The sequence below is a fragment of the Rana temporaria genome, chromosome 5, assembly GCF_905171775.1.
Source record: "Rana temporaria chromosome 5, aRanTem1.1, whole genome shotgun sequence".
In the NCBI taxonomy this organism is placed as follows: Eukaryota; Metazoa; Chordata; class Amphibia; order Anura; family Ranidae; genus Rana; species Rana temporaria.
In genome coordinates this window covers 5,354,307-5,366,780 of record NC_053493.1, presented here as the reverse complement: position 1 = coordinate 5,366,780, position 12,474 = coordinate 5,354,307, and the positions used below count along the sequence as shown (strand labels likewise).

At 48.3% G+C, this 12,474-nt stretch overlaps 1 protein-coding gene across 1 annotated transcript in view; it reads left to right on the top strand.

Annotated features, from left to right (window-relative positions):
• LOC120939755 (mucin-5AC-like) overlaps positions 1-12,016 on the top strand; it is a 32,716-nt gene extending 20,700 nt beyond the window's left edge. Inside the window, exons 3-4 of the mRNA XM_040352090.1 lie at positions 3,017-3,090; positions 11,599-12,016. Of these exons, the coding sequence (XP_040208024.1) occupies positions 3,017-3,090; positions 11,599-11,706 (182 nt within the window). The 3' untranslated portion in view covers positions 11,707-12,016. The remainder of the gene's footprint in view (positions 1-3,016; positions 3,091-11,598) is intronic.
• Positions 12,017-12,474: the final 458 nt, after the last annotated feature.

The following is a 12,474-nucleotide window of genomic DNA, read 5'->3' as shown; positions in this document are numbered from 1 at the left end:
TGAAGGAACTCAACCATGCCAACTACCCCCACCCCCATTCGCTCGCCAAACCTTGTCAAATAGTGGGTGGGGCCAAACTGCAGTGGGAGGAGCTTCAAGAGGTAATAAATACCAGGAGTCAGGGCTTGTGCAAGGATTTTTGACACCCTAGGCGAAACCTCATTTTGCCACTCCACCCCCTTTTCCCTGCCCATGTAGCCCAGGTGACCTACCTGATCCCTACACTTACCTACCTGCCCCCTACACTGACCCACCTGATTCCTAATACAATGTCCGTGTTCTTCACTTACCTGGGCTCTGCATACATCCAACGACCCTGCCAGTGCTAGGAACAAACCTTGCCTCTGTGCCCCCAGCTTTCACCAGCCCTGGAGCACCCACTACTCTGATCCAATTAGGCTACAGCATGTGACACTGCCGCTGTACTGGACAGGCCGGGAGAGAGACCAGCCTCTACAAAAGGTGGTGACACGGCGGGGTCAGGAGTCACATGACTCGGTATAGGGATCACGTATGGGCAGAGGCAGATCTGGCTCTACTGCGATATCAATCACCAGAGACTCAAGAAGAGAGAGACAGACAGGCCAAGGTAAGTAGAGGCCAGGGGCGGACTGATCATTGGGGGCTCTCGGGCACTGCCCGAGGGCCCCATGCCACTAGGGGGCCCATCAGTGTTGCCAGGCTCAGTAAAACCAGGGACAGTATGTAAAAATCTATGTTTTTTTTACATCTGTCCCTGATATATCTGAAACCGCCATTCTTTTGATGTGAAAATCCCAAGATTTTAGCTGCCCCGCCTCTGCACTGCCTCCTGGCGTGGTGGCCATCTGTAAGCCCGGGGGCCCCATAATCTTATATTGCCCGGGGGCCCCATGAGTTGTCAGTCCGCCCCTGGTAGAGGCGGAGGCATGCAGGGGATGTGTGCTTCCATTCCATCAGGACACCAGTCCTCCAGTGCTGTGCTGCGCCTCTGACACTGCATCCCCTGCATACAGTCAGCACTGCACCGAAAATGTACCTCCAAACTTGCGGCGGCGGATCGTAAATCCCCCGGCGGAATTCAAATTCCGCGGCTAGGGGGAGTGTACTATTTAAATCAGGTGCGTCCCCGCGCCGATTTAAATGTGCATGCGCCATCCGCGAATTTTCACTGCGTGCATTGCTCCCAATGACATCGCTAGGACGTCATTGGTTTCGGCGTGAGCGTAACTTGCGACGAGCGCGTTAGAGAATCGGCGTACGCAAACGACGTAAAAAAAAAAAATTCACGCGGGAACGACGGCTATACTTAACATTGGCTGCGCCTCATAGAAGCAGGGGTAAGTATACGCTGGGAATACGCTTACGTAAACGTCGTAACATTACTGCGTCGGGCCCGCGTACGTTCGTGAATTGGCGTATCTCGCTGATTTACATATTTCTCAGCGTAAATCAGTGGGAACGCCCCCAGCGGCCATTTTTAAATTGCAGTTAAGATCCGACGATGTAACACACTTACACCTGTCGGATCTTAGGCATATCTATGCGTAACTGATTCTATGAATCAGTCGCATAGATATGACCGGCCTAACTCAGAGATACGACGGCGTATCAGGAGATACACCGTCGTATCTCTTTGTGAATCTGGCCCAGAGTGTAGGGTTCAGGAGTGCACTATAAAGTGCAGGGTTTAGGAGTGCGCTACATACAGAGTGCAGGGTTCAGGAGTGCACTATAAAGTGCAGGGTTTAGGAGTGCGCTACATACAGAGTGCAGGGTTCAGGAGTGCACTATAAAGTGCAGGGTTTAGGAGTGTGCTACATACAGAGTGCAGGGTTTAGGAGTGGGCTACATACAGAGTGCAGGTTTTAGGAGTGGGCTACATACAGAGTGCAGGGTTTAGGAGTGCGCTACATACAGAGTGCAGGGTTTAGGAGTGCGCTACATACAGAGTGCAGGGTTTAGGAGTGCGCTACATACGGAGTGAAGGGTTTAGCTTCCTTGCATCTCACTTACGAGAACCACTTCTAGTACCTCCCAGCAGTGTAGGCGGCTCCACCTCTCTTTCTCACTTTCAGGGAGATCAATGGTCGGCATCTATGCACCCGGGCACAGATAAGGATCACAGTGCAGCTTAACATGTGATGCCCCATTCCACATTGCACCTGTATCTACATCTCCCTTGTCCCCGCCGTGAGCGCAGGACAGGCAGGGATCTGTGAAAGCCACCGAGAGGAAAGCTGTCCGTGTTAACAGAGAAGGCTTCTGTGTTTACAAGTGACATTGGGGAGCGGGGAGTGGAGTAGTTTGCTGAAGTTTCAAGATTTTCTAAAACTCTAATTAACCAGATTGCCCACATAATTGGCTTTGATTACCCAAAACGTGTACTGCATGCTACAGTGGTCCTGGTATGAGGCCACCGGATAGTTAGGTGTTCTCCGGTCATATACCGTACAAGAAGCAGGTTGGGGTCAAGCAGAAGCGTAGTCGAGGAACAAGCCAAAGGTCGGGAATGAGTGGTATAGTGGTATGAGAGGAGATACAAACAGCAGTAGGAGTAACAACAAGGGCGAGATATCAGCTGGAAAGAGCACAATAATCCGGCAAACAGGAAGTGCAGAGACATGGCTTAGAAAGTAAATTCATGGGGGGAGCAAAGGGTTAAAGGTTCACCGGAAACAAGAGACAAGTCAAGATTGTCCAGGGAGCCGTCCAGCATCTCAGGTGGCTCAGAAGAGACACTGCCGAGTACAGAAGAGGTTCAGGTCCTGACACTATGGGGGGTTCATTTACTAAAACTGGAGGGTGCAAAATCTGCTCTACATAGGAACCAATCAGCTTCCAGGTTTTATTGTCAAAGCTTAATTGAACAAACTGAAGTTTAAAGCTGATTGGCTGCCAGGCAAAGCTGCACCAGAGTTCTCCCACTGTATATAATAAGAGATGGTATTCGCCATTATACATTGTAAGGCCGCTGAATTCTGCCTCGCAGTCCCGCATACGGAATATAACGCGATTTGTCTGCTTTTGTCAACAGGAATCTTGGCGCTGAGATTGAAACTGGAGTCATCCGCCATTTATCCCTTCACAACGCAGGCCATTCTAAAACTGGTAGGTGATCTGTTACTGCAGCTTCTGGGGGTTCTCCAAACAAAGATGGCGGAACATTAAAATGTTCTAATTAGGAGGTTCTGGTCACACAAGACGGGGGCGGGGTCTACTTACAGTGTGAGGTCTATGGAGGAGAGACCCGTCTGACCTTTATGTTGAGTCTTGTGGTCCCACCCTCTGCTCCGGGAGGTCCAGGCATTTGGTTGACCTCAAAGGGGTCCGGTCCTGGTAAGAAGCCTTTAAGCAGACAATGGGAGAAGAGCTTACAATCTATTAGGATATAAGGGAGGATACAGAAGATAGAAGAGCTTACAGTCTATTAGGGTATAAGGGAGGATATAGAAGGTGGAAGAGCTTACAATCTATTAGGGTATAAGGGAGGATACAGAAGGTAGAAGAGCTTACACTCTATTAGGATAGAAGGGAGGATACAGAAGGTAGAAGAGCTTACAATCTATTAGGGTATAAGGGAGAATACAGAAGGCAGAAGAGCTTACACTCTATTAGGATAGAAGGGAGGATACATAAAGTAGAAGAGCTTACACTCTATTAGGATATAAGGGAGGATACAGAAGGTATATAATGGGTCACTGTTCCAAATTTTCATGATTGTGTACAGTTCTCTGTAGAGTCTCCCCCTAGTGGTTATTTGTGTACTAAGCAGTACACAGTAGTAGAAAACCACAGAATACTGTATGAGATAAAATCATTTAGCAGCATTCTGTGTCTTCTGTCGGAGCAGCTGCTGGATTTGCACTTGAAACTGTGAGGAGTAAAGTCTCTATTCAGTGGCACCAACCAATAAACACGCCATGATATTTAGGAATGAAATAATTCTGTCCTCAGAATTATAAGAAATGACAAGAAGACAGAGACACCTTCTCTGCTCCTTCCTCTATAACTCTCCTCTCCTGAAATACTCTGCTGGAGGACTCTGCTCCTTCCTCCAGAACTCTCCTCTCCTGATATACTCTGCTGGAGGACTCTGCTCCTTCCTCCAGAACTCTCCTCTCCTGATATACTCTGCTGGAGGACTCTGCTCTTTCCTCCAGAACTCTCCTCTCCTGAAATACTCTGCTGGAGGACTCTGCTCTTTCCTCTTTGTAAAGCCGGCCATAGACAGTTTAAATCTCGGCCGGCTTTAAGACATCCATGACCCTTTGTAAGCTCTTGCTGGTAATGACGGTGAATTTGCAGACGGGTTTCTCTCGGAGTCGCACCCTCAGGTGTTCCTATAATGGGCTGTACAGGACTTCCCTCATCTTCAAGCTGTAGAACCCGTTCCCAGGATTTTCATTCCAGATGTCAGAAGATAAGACTGACCTGTAACCGTCCCGGAATGTGTGACCTCCGGGCATCTCCAGAGCAATACTAATACACAGCAATGGAGCTTGTATTCTTTGTAGATCGCACCCAATGTACGTACTCATCACTTCCTCCATACTGAGTGCTGTGCACGTATATCCAGAGAGACCTCCAGAGAGACCTCCAGAGAGACATCCAGAGAGACCTCCATAGAGACATCCATAGAGACATCCAGGGAGACCTCCAGAGAGACCTCCATAGAGACATCCAGAGAGACATCCAGAGAGACCTCCAGAGAGACCTCCATAGAGACATCCAGAGAGACATCCAGAGAGACATCCAGAGAGACCTCCATGGAGACGTCCAGAGAGACCTCTATAGAGACATCCAGAGAGACATCCATGGAGACATCCAGAGAGACCTCTATAGAGACATCCAGAGAGACCTCTATAGAGACATCCAGAGAGACCTCCATAGAGACATCCAGAGAGACATCCACAGAGACATCCACAGAGACCTCCACAGAGACCTCCATAGAGAGACCTCCATGGAGACCTCCACAGAGACCTCCATAGAGACTTCCAGAGAGACCTCCATAGAGACCTCCATGGAGACATCCACGGAGACCTCCATAGAGACCTCCATAGAGACCTCCACAGAGACATCCACAGAGACATCCACAGAGACATCCACAGAGACCTCCACAGAGACCTCCACAGAGACCTCCATAGAGACATCCAGAGAGACATCCAGAGAGACATCCATAGAGACATCCATGGAGACATCCAGAGAGACCTCCATAGAGACATCCAGAGAGACCTCCACAGAGACCTCCATAGAGACATCCAGAGAGACCTCCATAGAGACATCCAGAGAGACCTCCACAGAGACATCCACAGAGACATCCACAGAGACCTCCACAGAGACCTCCAGAGAGACATCCAGAGAGACCTCCAGAGAAACCTCCATAGAGACATCCAGAGAGACATCCACAGAGACATCCACAGAGACATCCAGAGAGACCTCTATAGAGACATCCACAGAGACCTCCATAGAGACATCCACAGAGACCTCCAGAGACATCCACAGAGACATCCACATAGACATCCAAAGAGACATCCAAAGAGACATCCAGAGAGACATCCACAGAGACATCCACAGAGACATCCACAGAGACCTCCAGAGAGACCTCCATAGAGACATCCACAGAGACCTCCAGAGAGACCTCCAGAGAGACATCCAGAGAGACCTCTATAGAGACATCCAGAGAGACCTCTATAGAGACATCCAGAGAGACCTCCAGAGAGACCTCCAGAGAGACCTCCACAGAGACCTCCACAGAGACATCCATAGAGACATCCACAGAGACATCCACAGAGACATCCACAGAGACCTCCATAGAGACATCCAGAGAGACATCCACAGAGGCATCCACAGAGACCTCCAGAGAGACATCCACAGAGACATCCACAGAGACCTCCAGAGAGACCTCCATGGAGACATCCACAGAGACCTCCATGGAGACATCCACAGAGACCTCCACAGAGACCTCCACAGAGACCTCCACAGAGACATCCACAGAGACCTCCATAGAGACATCCAGAGAGATATCCACAGAGACATCCACAGAGACCTCCAGAGAGACATCCAGAGAGACATCCACAGAGACATCCACAGAGACCTCCAGAGAGACCTCCATGGAGACATCCACAGAGACCTCCATGGAGACATCCACAGAGACCTCCATGGAGACATCCACAGAGACCTCCATAGAGACATCCAGAGAGATATCCACAGAGACCTCCATAGAGACCTCCATAGAGACCTCCACAGAGACATCCATAGAGACATCCACAGAGGCATCCACAGAGACCTCCACAGAGACCTCCACAGAGACATCCACAGAGACATCCACAGAGACATCCACAGAGACATCCACAGAGACCTCCAGAGAGACCTCCATGGAGACATCCAGAGAGACATCCACAGAGGCATCCACAGAGACCTCCAGAGAGACATCCACAGAGACCTCCAGAGAGACCTCCATGGAGACATCCACAGAGACCTCCATGGAGACATCCACAGAGACCTCCACAGAGACCTCCACAGAGACATCCATAGAGACATCCACAGAGACATCCACAGAGACCTCCATAGAGACCTCCAGAGAGACATCCACAGAGACATCCACAGAGACATCCACAGAGACATCCACAGAGACATCCACAGAGACCTCCAGAGAGACCTCCATGGAGACATCCACAGAGACCTCCATGGAGACATCCACAGAGACCTCCATAGAGACATCCAGAGAGATTTCCACAGAGACCTCCATAGAGACCTCCACAGAGACATCCACAGAGACATCCAGAGAGACCTCCATGGAGACATCCAGAGAGACATCCAGAGAGACATCCACAGAGACATCCACAGAGACATCCATAGAGACATCCATAGAGACATCCATAGAGACATCCATAGAGACATCCATAGAGACATCCATAGAGACCTCTATAGAGACATCCAGAGAGACCTCCATGGAGACATCCACAGAGACCTCCATAGAGACATCCAGAGAGACATCCACATAGACATCCACAGAGACATCCACAGAGACATCCACAGAGACATCCACAGAGACCTCCAGAGAGACATTCACAGAGACATCCAGAGAGACATCCAGAGAGACATCCAGAGAGACATCCACAGAGACCTCCACAGAGACCTCCACAGAGACATCCATAGAGACCTCTATAGAGACATCCAGAGAGACCTCCATGGAGACATCCACAGAGACCTCCATAGAGACCTCCATAGAGACATCCAGAGAGACATCCACAGAGACATCCAGAGAGACATCCAGAGAGACATCCAGAGAGACATCCACAGAGACATCCACAGAGACCTCCATAGAGACCTCCATAGAGACCTCCATAGAGACATCCACAGAGACATCCACAGAGACCTCCATAGAGACTTCCACAGAGACATAGGCCCCGATTCACAAAGCACTTACGCCGACGTATCTCGAGATACGCTGCGTGAGTGTAAATATGCGCCGCCGTATCCATGCGCCGTGCCCATAAACTGAGATACACCTGAAAATGGGCTTCATCCGACCGACGTTACTTGCCTACGCCGTCGTATCCTGGGCGCATATTTACACTGGATGCAAGTGGCGCTCCCATTGATTTCCTATTCAAATATGGAAATGAGGGAGATACGTCGATTCACGAACGTACGTGCGCCCGGCGCATAATATACGCAGTTTGCGTAAGTCGTACGTCCGGCATATAGTTATTCACCATATATGAGGCGCAACTCATGCTAAGATATGGACCAGGGAACAGCCGTCGTATTTTACGTTGTTTACGTTGTACGTGAATATGACTAGGCGTAGGTTACGTTCACGTCGTAGGCAGTGACCGTCGTATCTTAGGGAGTAGTTCCGACGTGATTCTGAGCATGCGCACTGGGATACGTCCACGGGCCGTTCATTTTAAGTACTTGTATGGCACTCGGCCCATCATTTGCATGGGGTCACGCCTCATTAGCATGGCTCACGCCCACTTCCATCTACGACGGCTTACGCCGAGGAAACCCAGCGCAGTTTGGGAGGCAAGTGCTTTTTTTGAATTCGGTGCTTGCCTCTCTGCGCTACGTCGGGGTAGCGTATATTAGATACGCTACGCCGGCATAAATATGCGCCAATGTATGTGAATCCGGGCCATAGATTTTAAGATATTCACCAGTATTCAGTGACCATATATGCAGACCTTGAAAAAAAAAAAGTCTCCTGATGAAGCCATCGTTTGACGAAACATGTTGAGAATTTTCCATTTACCGTATGGATATATGTGATGACATTATGCTGATTTTTAAAATGTTTGTAATACATTTTTGATATATTTTATATATTTGTTTTGTGTTTTGGCACATCAAAAATCCCATACTTTTCTTCTTGATACAAATTTTCCAAATCAAGGGATGTGGTGGGGATGACGCTCCGACATTCAGCAATCTTTTTTTTTCATCTAGTAGTTATTCTCTAAAGAATCTCCGATCTTTCAGTATTTCCTAGACCTGTGTGATTTTCCTCCGTTACAACTCGACATTCGAATGAAAATCGTTATTCGGTCTACGAATTTCTGAATCGCAATATATAACGAATTTTAACTAATCCGAAAAAAATTAGAATGAAACAAATTATCCGAATTTGAAAGTCATCTTTGAGTTGAAAAATGTACCGTATTTATCGGGGTATTGTGCGCACCCCTAAAGTGGACCCGCATTCCTGTAAAAAAAAAAACATTTTAGTACTTACAGTTTTGGTGTCTTGCGTGGCGTCCATCGGCGGCCTCATCGGGTCCGGCGTCCGTCTGCGGCTTTGGTGGTGTCGTCCTCGTCGGGTCCGGCGTCCGTCTGCGGCTTTGGTGGTGTCGTCCTCGTCGGGTCCGGCGTCCGTCTGCGGCTTTGGTGGTGTCGTCCTCGTCGGGTCCGGCGTCCGTCTGCGGCTTTGGTGGTGTCGTCCTCGTCGGGTCCGGCGTCCGTCTGCGGCTTTGGTGGTGTCGTCCTCGTCGGGTCCGGCGTCCGTCTGCGGCTTTGGTGGTGTCCTCCTCGTCGGGTCCGGCATCCGTCTGCGGCTTCGGTGGTGTCCTCCCGCGCTGTTACCCGTCAAATCGCCGCTTTCCGCGCTCAGTTTGAATGCCTGCGCCGACATATACCGTCGTGCAGTACACTCGGCTACATTCGGCCAGGCTCGGCTTCGCTCGTGCTCACACTCTGTGACGTTTATGCTTGAGTGAAGCCGAGCCTGGCCAAATGTAGCCGAGTGTACTGCACGACGGTGTATGTCAGCGCAGGCATTCAAACTGAGCGCGGGAAGCGGGTATCGCCGTATATCGTGCACCCATGATTTCCCCCTTATTTTAAGGGGAAAAAGTGCGCGGTGTATGCCGATAAATACGGTATTTGAATTAAAAAATGTATTTGAATTAGAAATGGAAACATATTACAATAAATACAGTAAGGTATGAAAGTGAAAAAAGATGGCGATCCCTACTTAGGCTGCTTTATAGAATGGAATAAAAGAGAAAAGAATAAAATAGTTAGTCAGGTTGAAAAAAGAAACAACTCCATCTAGTTCAGCCTATAAAAGGGGGGGGGGGGTCATACAATCCCATACACACACACCTCCCAACTTTTTGAGATGGGAATGAGGGACACCAATCAGCAAAAGTATGCCGGCATAGGACACACCCCTTGCCACGCCCCTTTAACCACTTGAGACCCGGACCAATATGCAGGTTAAGGACCAGGCCCCTTTTTGCGATTCGGCACTGCGTCATTTTAAGTGACAATTGCGCGGTCGTGCGACGTGGCTCCCAAACAAAATTGGCGTCCTTTTTCCCCCCACAAATAGAGTTTTCTTTTGGTGGTATTTGATCACCTCTGCGGTTTTTATTTTTTTGCGCTATGAACAAAAATTTAGAGCAACAATTTTGAAATCTTGAATAAAGAAGTCTGCTGGTTTTTACCCTAGACTGGTGACTGGGGGGGGGCTAAAGAGTCACGGTGGACAGTGCTGGTTCTGGACAGAGGAAGCATTGACGGCGGACCTTGATCTGTTTGAGGACAGAGGGTTCGTCACGATCATACTTTGAGATTAGAATAGATGTGGTTGGACACATCTACGAGGGTCTTGTAGACCAGAAGAGGGTAATTTTCCTTGTCCCAATGGTTAACCACTTAAGCCCCGGACCTTTAGGCAGCTAAATGCCCAGGCCAGGTTTTGCGATTCGGCACTGCGTCGCTTTAACAGACAATTGCGCGGTCGTGCGACGTGGCTCCCAAACAAAATTGACGTCCTTTTTCCCCCACAAATAGAGCTTTCTTTTGGTGGTATTTGATCACCTCTGCGGTTTTTATTTTTTGCGCTATAAACAAAAATAGAGCGACAATTTTGAAAAAATAAAAACAATATTTTTTACTTTTTGCTGTAATAAATATCCCCCAAAAATATATATAAACATTTTTTTTTCCTCAGTTTAGGCCGATACGTATTCTTCTACCTATTTTTGGTAAAAAAAATCGCAATAAGCGTTTATCGATTGGTTTGCGCAAAATTTATAGCGTTTACAAAATAGGGGATAGTTTTTTTGCATTTTTATTTTTTTTATTTTTTTTACTACTAATGGCGGCGATCAGCGATTTTTTTCGTGACTGCGACATTATGGCGGACACTTCGGACAATTTTGACACATTTTTGGGACCATTGTCATTTTCACAGCAAAAAATGCATTTAAATTGCATTCTTTATTGTGAAAATGACAGTTGCAGTTTGGGAGTTAACCACTAGGGGGCGCTGTAGGAGTTCAGCTTTACCTAGTGTGTGTTTACAACTGTAGGGGGGTGTGGCTGTAGGAGTGACGTCATTGATCGAGTCTCCCTATAAAAGGGATGACAGGATCGATGCAGCCGCCACAGTGAAGCACGGGGAAGCCGTGTTTACATACAGCTCTCCCCGTTCTTCAGCTCCGGGGAGCGATCGCGAGGGGGCGGCTAGAAACGAATAGCCGCGCCCTCATCCCAGATTTCTCCCTGAGGCTTACCAACCGCCGCATGTACCGGGGGGGGTCCCGATCGGACCCCCGACCCGCGGAAAGGCAGCGATGTGCGGGCACGTCGTTCTGCCTGTCCGTGCCATTTTGCCGACGTATATGTACATGCGGCGGTCATTAAGTGGTTAAAGGGGTTGTAAAGTTTTTTGTTTTTTAATTTTCTAAATAGGTTACTTTAAGCTCGTGCATTGTTGGTTCACTTACCTTTTCCTTCTAAATGTTTTTTTTTCCTTTGTTTTCTTTGTCTGAATTTCTCACTTCCTGTTCCTCCTCAGTAAGGTGTTCTAAATGACTTGCCACCGCTCAGATGATGGTGGAAAGCTTACTGAGGAGAAACAGGAAGTGAGAAATTCAAACAAAGAAAAAAAACATTTAGAAGGGAAATGGAAGGAAAAGGTAGGTGAAATAACAATGTACTAGCTTAAGGGAACCCATTTAGAAAATAAAAGACGAACCTTTACAACCCCTTTAACTATTTTTTTTATTGGGAGAAAGGATTTTTTTACTCCAACTGTGAGCGTTGGTGGTGCTGCTCTTTATTTTTATTTTCCCATTGATGTATTTTCTTGTCTTTTATCCACAGATATGTTCCATGCTCATCCACGATCTGTCAGTTAAACACGCAACAGTGACCTGGGGACTGCAGAGAACATCAACTGACTGTGACACCTTCCTGGACGCTTCAGTATAAGCCGGAGAGCAGCCGTCTGAACAGATCTGCTTATTCGCATTTAGGTTGCCCACATTCCAGATCCCCGGTGGGATATCAGGCAAACGGCCATGGCTGCAGAAAACTGTTTTTTTTTCCATACCATCAGCATTGCAATATTTGGCCCCGCATGTGGGCGGGGGAAGTCCTTGGCAGTACCTTAAAGGGAACCAACGGGGCAACGTCTTCTAGGAACTTCCTTCTTTCTATGAGGAACAGTAAACCGTACAGCAATTGTTACCCCAAAGTATACACTTAGGGCCAAATCCACAAATATCGGGCGCAACTTAAATCTTCCGATTTAAGTTACACCGCCGCAAAATTTCTCCCTAAGTGCCCGATCCACAAAGCACTTACCTTGAAATTTGCGGCGGTGTAACTTAAATGTGTCCGGCGCAAGGCGTGCCGAATCTAATGCCGTCGTATCGTAGGCTGCATTCTCACGCAGGCCGCTAGGTGGCGTTCTGGTAGTGGTCAGCGTAGAGTATGCAAATTGCATACTAACGCCGATTCACAACCGTACGCGCGCCCTGCGTACGCAGTTTACGTTGTTTGCGTACGTCGGTTTTTGCTTAAGGCTGCCCATGCTATTAGCAGGGGCAGCCAATGCTACGTATGCCCGTCATTCCCGCGTCGCGTTTTTGAAAAATTACGTCGTTTGCGTAAGTGAATCGTGAATGGCGCTGGACGCCATTCACGTTCTCTTTGAAGCAAATGACGTCCTTGCGACGTCATTTACCGCAATGCACG